At 44.3% G+C, this 16,767-nt stretch overlaps 1 protein-coding gene across 10 annotated transcripts in view; it reads left to right on the forward strand.

Moving 5' to 3' along the window:
* The window catches only part of KALRN (kalirin RhoGEF kinase), a 645,945-nt gene that overhangs the window by 130,722 nt on the left and 498,456 nt on the right, over positions 1-16,767 (forward strand). For all 10 annotated transcript variants that reach the window (XM_023214983.2, XM_023214975.2, XM_023215000.2 and 7 more), the window contains exon 2: positions 12,306-12,380. In XM_023214983.2, the coding sequence (XP_023070751.2) occupies positions 12,306-12,380 (75 nt within the window). The remainder of the gene's footprint in view (positions 1-12,305; positions 12,381-16,767) is intronic.

A 16,767-nucleotide genomic window follows, 5' to 3' on the forward strand; every position in this document is an offset into this window, starting at 1 on the left:
TGGCAGGGGTGTCATCAGTTTGGAAGGCTTACTGGAAATGTACTGCCTTGGTGTCTACAAAACTCATTTTGTGTTCAACTAACCTCAGTTCTTCCAGCTCTTAGTAGCTCCATAATGAGAGAGAACCACCTCTGATAAAGCTTATTCTTACAGCACAGGATCCTTCACACAGCCTTCACCTTCTACCGTCTGCCACAGTTTCTATTTTATCTCAGCTAAAGAATCAAAATCATTTCATTTTTTCTCTGCCAGCCCAACCACGGTATTGGATTCCAGCTAAACCATGAGTGTCATAAAGTGTGCTGTGAGGGAGGCAGAGCCTAGATAATAGGATCTTGTGGTTAGAACTCAAGGTAACTTGTAGACTCTCACTGTGACTGCCCTAGGCTAGTGGTTCTCAATGATTTAGGGTGTCATAGATCCCCTTGAAAATCTGTTGACAACTGGACTTAAAGATTGTCTCTCAGAAGAATAGACACATATGGACAGATATGCAGTGGTTTGCATACAGTTTCATGAAGTTCATGGCTTTCCCCCACTGCATACATTTTGAGGCAGGGTTTATAGGCCTGCTTCAGTTTGTCAGGTGAAAAGTATAACTTAGTCTGTCCTCTGGTGAGTAGAGTTGAGGATTACCCAGTCTACCCTCCAGAATTCTGGAGAAGGATTTTGGTTTCATGAGATACCTAGATCATCCCTGGGTTCCTGTTTAGCACTTAACATTGTTATGCTTCTTTCTAAAGAAATAGCAGACATCATGAGTCAAATATTTTCCCAATCATGGCAAATTTTCTAGCTTCTGCTGGGCCCTGGTTATGCTAGGTCCACAGGGGAAGCTTTGTTGTTTGTCTCAGCAAACATTAACTCATCTCTTTGTTATTATGGATAGGGTCTAGGTCATGGGAAAACCCCAGTGTCTTAGTTAGTCCTCTCTCTTCTCCTAGACCCACCAGAGACTCATCACCTGTCCTGTCCAATCTAGGACCTAGGTGATGATCCCATAATCCATTGCCTCTTCTCTTGTTACTGGTTTTTCACATTTTAGAGACTTCCTGAGAGCTGGAGTTTTAGTATCTCTTTTGGATTATCTGAATATTTGTCCCCCATGTGTACCTCTATATTATATTTCTTGCATGATATTGAAATTATATGTTGGTTTGTCTCTTTCCTTAAATTAAAAATCCCTTAAGGTCAGGAACTCTATATTGTTTACCTTTGTACCCACAGTGATTGTAACTTTGCCTGACACATATAGGTGCTCAATAAGTATTTATTGAATTGAATTGTATATGTTTGGATATGCAAGGCAATAACTTAAGTAGGGACTCAAAAATTGCTTAAAACTCCAGGAATCTCTCCATGGATAATCCATCAGATATGGTTAGCCAATTTATCTAGATATCTGAACATTGTATCAGGGGACATACAAGGTTCATGCTGTCTCATTTCCATGGGATGTGGGTATGTTTGTGTCTGTGTGTGTAGGGGTATGTACACAGACCTTTGTTTCTTGGTTACTACAATAATTTGAAAGCAATACCAAACAAACCTCTCTTCTGTAATCTCTCTGTATGTATATCCCTCCAATGCTTCTTCACATTTCTTTATCTCCATGATATATCTTAACATCTCTTTCATCTCTGCCTCTTTCTCTTTTGGCTGACATATCCCAAAGACAGCATAGACAGCAGCCACTCCAAGTAGCAACGTCACACTAGTTCAGGACCAAGGACAGCGACATACACGTCCTGGCCATGGGGAGAGGGTGCTTTAGTTTCTAGTTTGTTCAGTAAAATGACCTTTGGATGTGTCCCTTCTCAGCTGTCAGACCGCACCTGCAGTTCTGCAAACCTGGTTGTTACTTTGGTCCTAGTTGTTCCATGTATGTGGTGGACCTGTGCCCAGTTTGTGCCAGTGTATCCCTGTGACATTGCTCATTGATAGTCATGGTGAGGACACTGGAGCAGGAGTGGCATAGTTGTAGAATCAGAAAGAGTGCAACTGAAAGTGGGGAGAAACTCTGGGCTTGTGTGAGAGGGTCTGCTCCAGGAGCTGCCTGTGAAGGTCCTCTGCCCTAAACTCTGTGGTCAGCCATTGCTACTTTACTGCCACCCACATGGGGGTTGGAGAGATGGTTGAGGAGATAGGCATCCAATAGGTGCTGGACAATTTCATATTTAGATACCTGCCAGAGTGCCTTCCATAATGACAGAGCCCCGAACTGGCTTTTCAAGTCAGCAACTTCATGTTTAACTAGTCTTTATGCCCTGATTAAATTAAGTATTAATATTATTGATGTTTGTGCTGGGGAAAAGGGAGGGGGATTGAGATGAGGGTCCCAAGGAGCAAAGCTTTTCTATGTCTGAACTTGCACAGCACACACCTTCTGCCCCAGGCACCTTTGTAACTCTCTCCAAATATATTATAATAGCAAATACACAGCTAATGTTCAACAGTTGGATCATAGTAATCACTGACAAGCTAATGTTCTGTGTTACTTTGAGGACCCATCCAAGAGCAGTGCTTAAAGTAACAAAAAAGATAACAAATCTACCACTAGCACCACTGCCTGTGATGTATGAGCACTTTAGATAACCTGGTGAGTTAGAAAACAATCAGTTTCAAAACAAACACAGTGGGTGGATAGAATCACTTCTGAAGTGGCCATTTTCTTGTGTCTGCACCATACTCCAGATGTCAACTTTTCTGGGGAGGGAAGGAGGGAGGGAGGAAGAGTGAATAAGCCTGTGTGTATTGCAGCTGAGGTCTCAACTTGAGCTAATATTAAATCTTGTGAAGAATAAACAGAAATGGTTTGCTCATTAGCTGGGCTTAGAGAGGCGTTACCCGTGTGTTTAAAGTGCTAATTATTAGTGATCTTTAATGGAGCTAATTTAGCAATGGAAAGTGTTACAAATTTCCGTTCCTCAAAGGTAGCCCATTAGCCAGGCCTTTATAGCTAATATTGACTTTAGAAAGTTAATATTGAAATTGGCCTCAATTAGAGTTCATGTGAGAGAGAAAGAAAGATGAACATGGAGTTAGAAATAAGCACAAAGAAGCACCATGGGAGGAAGAGACATGGCAGTTACTAAACACTTTTTATGTAGAAGATGTCGTGACACTTGGGATGTGAAAAACTCTGCCTCTGGGTCACTCATTAAGTGCCAGCTGTGTACCAAGCACTAAAGCTATTGAGAGAAGTACTCAGCCCCTGCCCTCAATGAGCTTAGAGTCTAGTGAGGAAGCCCGATGCAGTGGTGAACAATGGCAGAACAGGGAAGTACATGTCAGTGATATACTGAAGCAGACAAGTGAGTCCAGCCCAGATGGTGATGGAGCAGTTAGGGCAGGCACCCTAAGGAAGCTGTCCAGCTCACTATAGTGCAGGGCAGAAGATGGTCATTTATGAAAATAAACTTCAAATGCATATCAGAGTTGAGAGAAGGTAGACATTGCTTTTCTCCAGTGTAAAGGCTGCCCAACCTGGTTATCAGCCAAGTCCCTGGCTGCTGCCTCAGGTTACAGGAGGCCTGGTCAGTTTGCTTAGAAAAGCTCAGTATTTAGCAATTGCCAAAAGAAGAACACATTTTTTCCCCTTTTTGTGTTGAAATCAGGTTAGCAGAGGCTCCTGGGTGCCCTTTGCTTAGAAATCCCATGGCCAAGGAGGAGAACTCTGCCGACCATCCCTCCTGCACACCTGCCACCTAAGGAGGGGGATGCTCCTTGGTCCATTTGATGTTTGTGGGTGACAGTGATGAAGGACGACTGTGGGGGAGTTGGCCTCATTGGGCACAGGTAGATTTTGAGGTTGGGGAGAGGCATGTGGGTCTCCACACTGCTGTGTGTTTGGTTGCTGACATAAAGCTGCCCAGTCTTTCTCTCTCTGCCAGGTTTATTCCTTCCTCTAAGCACACACTTTATGTCTTGGTGGTAGGTGTTTTTGTTTTGTTTTGTGAGATAGACTCTGCCTCTGTCTCCCAGGCTGGAGTGCAGTGGCACGATCTCGGCTCACTGCAACCTCCGCCTCCCGGGTTCAAGCAATTCTCCTGCCTCAGCCTCCTGAGTACTAGGATTACGGGCTCACACCACCACAACTGGCTAATTTTTGTATTTTTAGTAGAGACAAGGTTTCACTATAGCCAGGCTTTTAGTTGGCCAGGCTGGTCTCGAACTCCTGACCTTGCGATCTGCCCACCTGGGCCTCCCAAAGTGCTGGGATTACTGGTGTGAGCCACCACATCCGGCTGGTGGTAATTGATGTAAGGAGAACTGTAAGGAACATATTTATAGTCACTGGAGGCATTTTTCAACAGTTTCCTTAATAGCTCCTTAGGGTCTATAAAGAGGAGACAGGAACATTCACCTCCATTTCTTTCTCTGTCTGTGTGTGTACATGTGTGTGTGTGTGTGTGCGTGCGTGTGTGTGTGTATCTTTCTCTCCAACTCTTTATCTCTTGCTCTTACTCCTTTTCCTTATTGTTTTCTCCCACTCTTGCCACCTCTCTTTTTCTCTTGTGTTAACATAGGAAAGGAGGGGATGAAAGAAGGGAGAATGAAGGGAATGAAGATCTTGCTTCTAATAGGTTCTCTGCTAACTCCAGTTTCACTGACAGTGTCTTCTCCTAAGGGCCTCACCCATCTATTTTCTACACAGAAGAGACCAGGACTTTAAATCTCTTTCCTTTATGATTCAGTTTCACATTGCACTTTCTTTTTTTTTTTTTTTTAGACAGAGTCTCGCTCTGTCCCCCAGGCTGGAGTGCAGTGGCCGGATCTCAGCTCACTGCAAGCTCCGCCTCCCGGGTTTATGCCATTCTCCTGCCTCAGCCTCCTGAGTAGCTGGGACTACAGGCGCCCGCCACCTCGCCCGGCTAGATTTTTGTATTTTTTTTTTTTTAGTAGAGACAGGGTTTCACCATGTTAGCCAGGATGGTCTTGATCTCCTGACCTCGTGATCTGCCCATCTCGGCCTCCCAAAGTGCTGGGATTACAGGCTTGAGCCACCACGCCCGGCCTTCACATTGCACTTTCATGGGGTGTCACATAAACTGTCTGCCTGCTACTGTCCCAGCAGATCCCAGGAGGTTACCCACAAACTTGCTTCCTGCCTCTCCTGGGAGTTAGGGAGAAGATCAAGAGACAAAGTTCCAGTGCCCCTACCCCCTATTCTAAAACTAACTTTAGCAGGGGCCAAGTGCCAACCTCCCCATATCCTCAAAGATAAAGCAGAATGTGACCTGGAGGTTGGGATCAGCGCCTGCTGGGCCAAGCCCTATTCAGGAGCCACAGCCTTCTTCTGGGACCAGCGAGATTGCACCTAACTCTACCCCTTGCTGTAGCACAGACCTGGGTCTTGGAGTCTCTAAAGACTTACAGTGGCATCTTAGCCGATGCCTCCCCAGGCGTCCACCCTGTTGGGAGTCAGACCATAGAGCCCACCCTCCTCCACGCACTCCTTTTTATCACCCCCTAACTCTGCTTTTCTGTTCAATGAGTAAAATCTCTTCATCCATAGCATACAGTTTGTTTGCCCCTCCCTCTCTGCCTTGGCATGTACTGCTTCCCACCATCCCTTGCCTCTTCCATTATTTATAATCTAGTTTGAAGATCATCTTCTCTGTGGAGACTGACCTGATGGATCATCTCAACTTGCCATTCTCTGTCTTCTCTGTGCCTGTGCGTGGTCAGTTTCAGTATTTCTTGACTCTTTTTTTGTGACAGGCACTGTGCTGGGTTCTGGGGTAGAATAAGGAATACTACATGTTCCCTACCGTCAAGGCATCATGATCGGTTAATGGGGAGTAAACGAAAACATATAAATGCCATTCAGGAGTGATGGAGTATCAAGTACAACTGGAGACAGCTCAGCTTGATGGGGAGGCCAGGGAAACTGCACAGAGGAAATGACACATTAGAGAGAGATTTAAGAGGTAGGATCAACAGAACCAAGTAGCTGAATCAATATGTGTGATGGAGGAGGGGGAGGAGTCTAGAGCGCTTCCCAGGTTTGTGTTTGGTTAGCTCCGTGGATGACGGCACCAATAATTAAGATATAGTGGATACAGGATGGTCAGGTTGGGGGAAGGGTGGGAGGATCTTTATCAGAATCTCACAGTCTTCACTGGTTTTTTATGCAGTCTGGTAGCTTCCTAGTATCAGGGGAAATGGACACTGGATATTTTATGAGGCTGGAAATTCTCAGAGAGTGGAAATTGGGTTTCCCCTCCAAGGGAGAGAATTGCCTGAGATGGGCACTGTGTTCTCAGATGCAGAGCTCCCCAGGTGGGAGCACTCCTCCTTTCTGTTACTTGTCCAGCATTTCCCCAGTGTTCAGGGCTTTGTACCTGTGAGTGGGGGTGCAGTTGGGATAAAGAGGCATAAAGGGACTGGCTTCTCTGTCCTCCAGGGCTGTCTTAGGGATGGCATCTTGGTCTGTAAATATTATCAGTGACAGTATTTATGGTACTGAGAGTAGTTAAGAGAAGGTAGGGCTCTGAGGGTAGGAAGGAAGATTTGTGGTGAAATTAAAACATCTGATACATGAAGGAATGGTTTAAGCTACCAAAATTGTGAGCAGTTTGGACAAGTGTTATTCATAAACACTCCTGCCACCAAAAAGTTAGATGTAGTCCGGTCTTAATGCCCTGGAGGGGGAATTCATCTACCTCCCAGATAGCCGTTTTATTCCAGAGCTGAATTTGAATAATAGATAATTATAGGGTAATGGCTGAATCTCTGGAATCTCTGGGCAGTGGAGAGGGGTCTTCCCATGGTAGGGGCTGGAGGGGTGATGACTAGTGTTAGATGAGATTTTACAGGTCCTGTTTAGGCCAGGCTACAGGATGCTTTTCTCCATCTTCTGCCTCTGAGGTGACTCTGGAATGGAAAGACATACTTTAGTACATAACTTCCCAAAGTATAATGTGCATATGGATCAGCTGGGTTTGTGTGTGTGTGTGTGGTGGGGGGCGTTGGGACTGGGTCTTGTTCTGTCACCCAGGCTGGAGTGCAGTGGCATAATCACAGCTCACTGCAGCCTTGACCTCCCTGGCGCAATCAGTCCTCCCACCTCACCCTCCCAAGTGGCTGGGACTACAGATGTGTGCCACCATGACTGGCTAATTTTTGTTGTATTTTTTTATATAGATAGGGTTTTGTCCTGTTGCCCATGCTGGTCTCAAACTCCTGGGCTCAAGTTGTCTACCTGCCTTAGCCTCCCAAAGTGCTGGTATTATAGACATGAGCTGCCATGCCTGGTCTCACCTGGGTTTCTTGTTAAAATGTAGGCTCTGACTCTGTAAGTCTGGGGTGGAACTTGAGATTTTGCATTTCCGGCAAGGTTCTAGGTGTATGTGATGCTTATTACCATGAGTTGCAAAGTTTTAGGACTCATCTTTAAGAAGCTCTTTTTATTTTTATTTTTGAGTCTCCTTGCATTTTGTACAGGTGATATCCTGTCTCTGATAACAGTTTAATTGTCCTATTTGGAAACCTGTTTGTCTCTGCTTGGAAGCCCTTGGAGAGCAGGATCCATTTCTTATTTGTCTTACTATCACCAAAGCCCGACATGGCCTGGCACATAGTGCTCAATATAGAATTAATAAAACAATGACCTTAGGAATAGGAAAATTTCAAAATTACAACCAAACTAAGGTCCAGCCAAATGAGCTCCTGCACCTCTCAATTGTAAGCCAGATCTCTTTTATGCAGCCTCTGGTTCACTGACTCAGTGCCATTTTGAGTAAGGCTCCCATGCTGGACACCACAGGGTGAAGCAGAAAGAGAAGGCAGAAACCTGAGTATAGGGAAGTGTGCAGAAACAGGGCTCAGGCCCACTTGAAGCAACGTTAGAACACTTACATAGTAACTTCTACATAGGTGCACATTAAAGGGGTGTGTCTGAGAACCAAAAGGAAACAAAGAGCAATCCGTGGATACTCTGGCAGCTTGAACCTCCAAATGCTCTATAAACACCCACTCTGTTGTTTGCTTCCTCACTTGTTGAAATAAGGATTGCTTTCTGAAGGAGGTTAGTATGGAACACAGGTGCCCTGGGGAATATACTGCTACTCTACACCCACAAAACCACAGATAGGGCTGGTGGCTCAAGGGCCAGTTTTACCATTGCCATTAAGGTCACACAGGCTGGGAGCCAGAGTGAGGATGATTGGCATTTTCTAACGTGGGAAATGATGACTAGAAGCAATGTAAGCATAACACATTTGGAGCAAGGAGGAGCAAAAGTGGGGCTTGGAGAAGACCCATGCTGGAGGATCCTGGGGAGATGGCAGGGATAATTTGTACTTCCTTAATAGATGTGGAGCATTTCAACTTTGCTAATTAACGGAACAGCAGGCTTGTAATTCTGACAACAGCAGGACACAAATGGGGTGGGATTAGCACTGAATGCCAGCGAAGCATGCCTTTGTCCTTAAGAAGAAGCACAACACCCACGACCCACAACCCGTCTTGGGTCAGGTCCATGAAGGTGCTACCCCTGATTTTGTTTTTTGTTTTTTCCTGCAGCAACTCCAAGGTCTTAGGGTTTTTTTTTTTTTAATGTCTTCTCAGGCCTTCTTTAGAGGTAGCAAGCCTGTTTCAACTGGCTTTTTTTTTTTAAGATGGAAACAGGTCTATGATTGGTCTAGAGCAGGAGTGTCCAGTCTTTTGGCTTCCCTGGGCCACATTGGAAGAAAAAGAATTGTCTTGGACCACACAGAACATACACTACTACTAATGACAGCTGAAAAGCTTAAAAAAAAATTGCAAAAAAATCTCATAATGTTTTAAGACAGTTTACAAATTTGTGTTGGACTGCATTAAAGCTGCCCTGGGCTGCATGAGGCCTGCGGACCACAGGTTGCACAAGCTTGATCTAGAGTTTATTTTCTAATAGTTCTATCACATAAACTTTATACCAGAAATAGCAGTGATAATGTAAGCTTGCTTCCTTCAAGAGGTTAAGCCTCATGGAAATTCTTCCATTACTCTTCTCCCATTTTGGCATTTTGGGCTACCTGCAAAATGGGGTGATCTGCCCCTGAGCATCTGTAAACTGATTCTGGGGGAAAAATTGGCCAGGAAGCCAGTGAAATGTTTTATCTTCCCAAGGCGGAATGAATCTTGTTAGGGAATTTATTCCCAGTACTTCCTTTTAAAGCATATTGATCTGAAAACCTGAGGATCTTAAAGGCCAACAAATATGAAGAGAAGGTTTAGAAAGTCTCAGAGTATTACAGCTGAGTAGTACCCTGGAGGGCATCTACTCAGATAGCCAGTGCTTGGTGTGACAGATGAAGTCACTGACCTTGTGTAAGTCATTTTAGGAAGGGTCAACGTTTTATTCATTCATTTATTATTTCATCAAATATTTATTGAACATTTACCATGAGTCTACCAAGACATGTACCTGATAGTGAAAACATGTTGCTATTTCATTGGTCCTGTTTGAGTTAGCATTCAATGGACTTCTCCTTTATTATATATTCCAACAGCTGGTTTCACAAGGGCCCTGGGGGAATTGATATGCTATGTAGGATCTTTAGCCAGTGCAAATAGGTTTTATATGCAAGGTCACCAATTTCTGAGCTGCTGGGCTAATTAGCTCTCCTTGGCTTTACATAATACATATATTGTTGAAAAGTTATACGAATTCAAATCACTAGGGGAATTTTTATTTGAAGAGACTCTGGAGCAAATGCTTTTATAATGTGAAAATTTTAGTTGTAATTGGAAATGATTGTCCCCTAGTTTGGATTTTGTAAATCTGGACACTTTAGGTTTTCTTATGGTGGACACAAAACCAGGCGCAGCAGTGGCCTCTACAGGGTCGGGGAGGACCCTGGCCTGGGAAGTAGAAGCCCTAGGAATCCTAGAACAGCCCAGCCCAAGGCACTGATATTTGCTGAAGCCCATGACTGCAAGCTGCATGGACAAGCTGCACACCTTCTCTCCGGTCCTGGGCCCTGGTGGGGAGAAGGAAGAGGTGGGGCACAATGAGTGGGTGTGATGGATGAGACTTGGAGCTTCCTCTTCCTCTCCAAGGGTGGGAGTAGAGAGGAGACAGGATGGGGAACCTTTTGCTTCCATTATAGCAAATTTGAAACCCTTTCTTAAGGTCTTACGGCTATTTAGAATTAGGACCCTCTTGTGTACTGCAACACAGTAGGGGACAAGAGGGAGGACAGTAGAAAAAAACAGGACAAGAGTTTAGGAGAAAAGAGAGTTATGTGGACTCTTTTTATATAGTAAATCTCATTAGTTTGGGCCTTGCTATTTTTGAACTTGTAAATAATCTGAAAGAAGATAAGACTGAGATTTAACTTTTATATTACATTTTTTCTATAGATATTAGTAGAGTACATGGTTATATAAAGTGTTTTAAAATTAATGTATAGAAAGATATATTTCACAAAGGAAAATCATGTATTTTGATATAGAAGTATCATTTTTCACAAACAAGTCATGTATTAAAGATCCTTGTCTAACAGATAAAGCCTAATAGATTGCCAAGGAAGCTAAATGTCTCCTTGTTGCATAAGGATGAAAAAAATACTTTATATATCTATTCATAAATTCTATAATAATTTATATGGATCCTAATTAGCCTCTATTAGTGAAATTTAATTGTTTTTCTGTAGAGAAGATAAAATTAGAGCACAAATATCTGTAGAAACTAAGGATAGAAAGTTCAAAATAATGCTTATAGACTTTGAAGTTCAAGTATTCTTTCTTATGGTGTTACTTTGTTTTCCTATTGCTCAAGGTCTTCTCAGAGTGAGCCTTGTAGCTGGTTCTCTGTCAGCTAGTAAAGAGAAACAACTGATGAATAAAAGACTTGCAGTCTTCATTTGGTGAAAAATGAAAGAGAAAAAATAGGTAAAATGGTCAGAGACACTTAGGAAATTTGCTTTAGGTTTAGGGTATGACCTCTGATCATAGACGCTGGCATTCTGAGGACACATCTCTCTTCCTCCTTGATTGAGTGTGCAGTTGGCCCACTTCACTTCCCTAGGCCAGTGAACTTACGCCTGGCTTGGAATTTTATTGCCAAAATTCCCAGGTGGGTTTCTTGAAACAGTCAATGTTTAGAGATTGAAGGATTGAGTGGCATTGTCCTGCCCAGCATGTTGCTTTCCTCTGTAAATTGTCAAATTTGGACCCCAAGGGTATAAGCCAAGTGGAGAAAGGCACCCTAGGGGGGTATCCATGGTATCTGATTCTGCTCCCTGAGCTGACGTAAAACCGCTCGCCTTCTGGGGTCTATCTGTGTCATATCCCTAATGGCGACACATAACAGAGACCTCAGTTAGAGCTCGAATTGCTGTAAGTGTGGGTGGCTCTCCCTAAGAGTCCCTGTGGGGTTCTTAGGTTAAATGATAGGGGTGCAGTGGGCTAGCCTGGGGTTTGTGTATGTGGAAGCTGGGTCCTGACTTCCCACACATCCCACACTGGGCTGGATTGTCCTTTGCCTCCTGAGGCTACTCTTCCTCCAGGCACATCTTTAGTTTCCGTTCTTTGGGAGCCCCAAGCTTCTGCCTCCAGTCCCCAAACAGGAACTCAACTAGAATGTAAAAGGACTTTCTAAATGAGAAGCAAGATTTAGAAAGAGAACAAGTTAAACAAGGTAGTGCATTTTCTTCCCAGGAGATTTGTGTCTCCCCATCTCCTGTCTATCATGGACTGATGATGATGACATTGAGGGGAGGAGGAAGAGGTGGGGAGAGGAATATTGTCATCAACTTTGCTTCCTTCTGTAGGAGTTTTGTGATTTACTTTCCTTGTTTGTAAAATAAAGACTAATAGTTGTTGTGCCAGAGGAAAGGCAAAAAGGACTTCGTAAATCTTTATTTAGGACTTTGTAATCCATCTTGATATCAGTTAACTAATTCAACAGATATTTCCTGAGTGCTGAGTATGTTTAAGACACTGTGCTAGGCACTAGAGGTACAACATGATTTTGTAAAAGTCCTCCGTCTTCAAGTTGCTCAACAGCAACAAGGCTGGTTTTTTTTTTTGCCCCCAGGGCATGGAGGCTTGTCCACATGAGGAGGGTGATTTGGATTGTCCTCTGCTTGAGAAGGACCGGGGAGGTTGCAGCCCTTATCACCCCTGTGGCTGGCATCATGTGGAAGGATCCCTTCTGTTGCAGACCCTCTCCTGGTCCATCAGGCTGGGCTGTAGGACCTGGACAAGGCAGGACTTGCTGACTGATGATGGGACTGGGAGACTGAGGATGGGACCCTGTGATTCAGCCAGCTGGCTCCTCTCACCCTGATTCCTTCTGGTTTGTTTTCCCACAGGGTCTTTTCGGAATGATGGTTTGAAAGCTTCTGATGTCCTTCCTATCCTAAAGGAAAAAGTGGCCTTCGTGTCTGGTGAGTATTTGTGGGACTTTCCTTTGTAAAGGACCTAGAGAAGAAGTGTGTGTGCACATGTGTTCAGATTCACTTGTGTGTTAGTCGGGGAGAAGTAGGAGAGGGGAAGTTATGCTTGGGGCAGCTGCTTCCTTTCTGCTGAGGCAGACGGAGAGAGAAAGGAGGGCTCTGGCCCCAGCTGGGTGTTCTAAAGGACACCCAGAACCAAAAGGACATTCCCCGAGCTTCCCATCCAACCGCAGTCCCCTGGCCTGGCCCTGTGAGAGTTGCTTCAGCTGGAGAATCTGGGCACTTGGCACATTCCCTGAGGTTTTATTTCAGTTCGTTTCTGCATGGATCAGGGACAGGAGATTTTTAAAGGAGTTTTTGTTTCCTCCTTTTCTTTCTTTCCTGGCAAAGGGAACTCAAGTGAGGGTTCGTGTTTATATGTTTAGTTTTTGTTATTTTCTGAATAATGACTTCCAAATATTTATATGATTTCTCTCTCCCATACATCTTGTGCACAAAGACCTGTTAATGTCTCACTCTGGGGTCACCAATCTGTAGCTGGTGGGCCATCCACCAGTTTTTGTAAATAAAGTTTTATTGGTACACAGCAAGGTATATTTGTTTATGGAGTGTATTAGTTTTCCATTGATGGTGCAACAAATTTCCATAAGCTTGGTGGCTTAGAACAACAGAAACTTATTATTGCACAGTTCTGGAAGCCAGAAATCAGTTTCATGGGGCTGAAATCTAGGGGTCAGCAGGGCTGTGCTTCCAGAGGTTCTAAGAGAAAATTGGTTCCTTTCCGCTCCCAGCTTCCAATGGCTGCTGACATTCCTTGGCTTGTGGCTGCATCATTCCCATCTGTAACTCCAGGGTCAAATTGCCTTCTCTTCTTGCATCTGTGTCAAATCTTTCTCTGCCTCTCTCTTTTAAGGATACCCGTGACTACATTTAGGGCCCACCTAGATAATCTAGAATAATCGCCCTATCTCAAGATGGTTAACTTAATCATATTTGCAAAGTCTTTGCCATGATATGTTTGTGGACTATTATTCAACCTACTACAGATAATGTTAATGGCTGCCTTCTCACTACAACAACAGAGTTGAGTAGCTATTGCAGAGACCATTTGGCCCATTAGCCTGAAATATTTAATATCTGACCCTTTAAGAAAAAGTCTGATGACCCCTGATATAATTGAAGTCAAAGACTGGCCAGAGCCCCTAAGGCAGTCATTCTCAAACAATAAGGTATGCCAGAATCACTCTGGGTGCCTGTTCCAGGGCTCCACTCTAGGCCTCCTGGATCAGAATTTCTGGTAGGGTCTGAGGCAGGGGCTGGGGTAGACAATGTTAGTAGCCGAAGATCATATTTTGAGAAACATGCCATGTGCTTATACCTCATGGACCAAACCTTTATTTCTGGGTGATTTTGGTGATCTACAAGAAGTAGCAGTGCAGTCACAGAGCAAGAGCTAGTCCGGTCCTGTAGAGCAGAGGTTCATGCCACAGGCACTGTTGGTTTGGCTGTTGGGTGACAGCCAAAACAGAGAGAAGAGGAGGTGGGAAGGGGATAAAGGAAAGGGGAAGTTAAGCAGCAGTTGTCTCCCACTTCATTGGAGAAAAGGCGAGAGCCTGATGATTCAGAGTGTAGGTGTGGGAGGTGAGGGCAGGCATGCCATGGGAGTGTGCAGAAGACTTTATAATGACTAAGTGCATTCTATATTATTGTAATTATTGTTAGCAGTAGTAGCAATAGTAATTTATTATTGTCATTGCTGTTAGACGAGAGTGACCTGGCAGCTGCCTCTTCCCATTAGGGACTAGTATATCTTATAAGGTAATGAGCCCCCTGCCACTGAAGATGTTGAAGTACAGGCAGAACAACTCCTTGGCAGGATTGTGCAGCAGTGATTTGGGTACGGGGAGAGGCATAGGTGAGCAACCTTTAAAACCTTTAGAAACTTGGATTCCATTTGCTTGCTAAGCATATGGGAAGACCTTGTGCAGAAATCCTAGAGGCCATTGAGCGGTGCCAGGCCTCTGATTTCTGCTGATCCCCATAGCCTGGGCTCCCAAGGATGTGGCCCACAGCCCTCTGGGAGCCCAATCTTATCTTTTCTTCCTTCTTTTTATAGTCCTTAGTTAACCTGATGTTCTTCCTGTCCCCTGGATATCCTGCCAGTCCTTCCATTTCTCTTGTGCCTGACACTTCTTTCCCTCTGCAGTGCCTTCTCCATACCTTCTGCCAGTTTGAGCCTCTCTTCTTCTTCTAGAGTCAGTTCCTACTTTACCTCCTCCAGCAGACCTTCCTGGATCTAATGTATTCCTCTGAGCATCATCCTATTCTACATCAGTTTGGGGCATATGCATGCACAGTACACTCTAACATGGAGACCCTTGCTTGATGTTCATGGTTTATTTTTTCCCAAGTAAATTCAGTCAGAGCCCTGGGCAGAGCCCCAGAAAAAAACCTTCTCAGGTGGTAGGGGCTAGTCCTAATGGAGCTCATAGAAGCAATGTGGCCAGGAAGGCAGTCAGGAATGAGGCAGGTAGAAAATTCCCTGAGCAGGACGAAGGGGGCTGGGAGCATAGCTCTCCCCTATTTGCCAATGTAAGCCGAACAGCCTGGGTTCAGCCTTATTCAACTGCACCTGCGCTTGTGTTGCCAGAAACTTCTGGGCTTAGGGAACATTGCCCTTCTATATCTGGGAAGGACACTGAATATACTGGGAAGATAATGACTGGCTGCATCTAAAAAAACAAAAACAAACCCCAAAACCAAAAAAAAAAAAAAACAAAAACAAAACCAACCAACTCTTACATCCTGAGCTTTTAAAACATAAAAGATAAAACACAAAAATAAAACAAAATAAAGAAACCTATAATTAAATAATGCAGTTTAACAGTTGGATTTCTTTCTGAGAAGAAGAAAGCACTGCAAGGAAGGTGGTGAGTAGAGAAACAGGCTGTTTGTTAATTGAGCCTGCCCTCCCCTGCTAGTACCCAGCCTTGGCCAGGCGAAAAGAAAACCATGCTGCCATGGGAACGTACATTGGGAATAATCCAGGACAGCCCAGAAGCTTCTGCATGTGGGCGTGTGCATGTCTGTGTGACAGGATTTGGGGCTGTCCCTCAGTGAGCCTCCATTGTTCCAGCACTGCCCCATTCTGCTCTGTCATTCACAGCTCACAAGCTCCTCTTGGCCCTCTCTGATATCCTTTGTACTACTTATAAGTCACAGCACCCATTGTCCCTTTTATCTAGCCTTACCATATAGGGTCCATTTCACCCTATTGTCTTCATGTGCATATACACCCTCCTTTTGGCCACCTCCTCATGATTCCTCTCTGCCTCCTTATCTCCCACCAATGTGGTTTTCTTCATTGGTTTCCACCGTTCCCAGGGAAACCTTATGTTGCTGTGGCACAATCTTTTGTACCCTGGACCTGCATCTCTCAAAGTGTTTTCCAAGAACAGTTCCACAGGATGATCCTCTACAAAGAAAATGGGGTTCTGTTCTCAAAGAAGTTGGGGAAATGCTGGACATTGTAGCTCTCCTTCTTGGAGAATTATAGTGTCCACTAAAATACATTAACATTTTAAGGCTCTGGAAAGTCCTGCAGTAAAGAACTTTTTTTTTTTTTTTTAATCTGGCATTTTCCAAACCATAGAATAACCTCATTCCCTAAAAATTTATGTGTCTGTGATGTGTATTCATTAACATCTTGCAGATCTATTGTTATATTGACTTTATCGGGGGTCCTTATACTTCATCTCTGCTTATTGTCCTCTGTAATTTCAGCATCTATGTCAATTATTGATGAGATCCTAGAGCTTCATTGCTGCTCAGCCTCCTTGGTACCAAAGTCCTCCACCTACCTACCGTGATTATGCACGTCCAAGATCTTGACCCTTGATATGTCTATCTGTGGTTTTAGTCCCATTTTGACCCTTTCTGATATCCTCTTGTCATTTGGGAGAGGATGGATATGAGAGGAACAAAATGAACACTTTTCCCTCTTTTCTGGGATGTCATCATCCAACAGGACATCTCCCACCCTCCCAGGGCATACCCCATTTATATGGTGCATTAGCTCCATTCTGCCTTCACTCAGCTTGGAGCCTGGCACAGATACTGTAGCCAAAGCTTTCAACAGAGCTTTTGCTGTGCCCTAGTACCCTGTCAGCAACCCTGAAGCTCATGTCCTACCCAGTCCTACTGTCATTTTCGAGAGAAGTTCTCCAGTGATGGTTTAATTTCCCTCTCCTCAGTACCCAAAGCCTACTCTGACCCTGGACTGATTCTTGTCTACTCTTCTACCCAAAGAACCATGTCCCTCAGGCAGACTGAACTCCTCCCTCTCCACCACCTATCTCCATTTCCTCCTCCAAAGAAC

Source organism: Piliocolobus tephrosceles, chromosome 2, assembly GCF_002776525.5.
Source record: "Piliocolobus tephrosceles isolate RC106 chromosome 2, ASM277652v3, whole genome shotgun sequence".
In the NCBI taxonomy this organism is placed as follows: Eukaryota; Metazoa; Chordata; class Mammalia; order Primates; family Cercopithecidae; genus Piliocolobus; species Piliocolobus tephrosceles.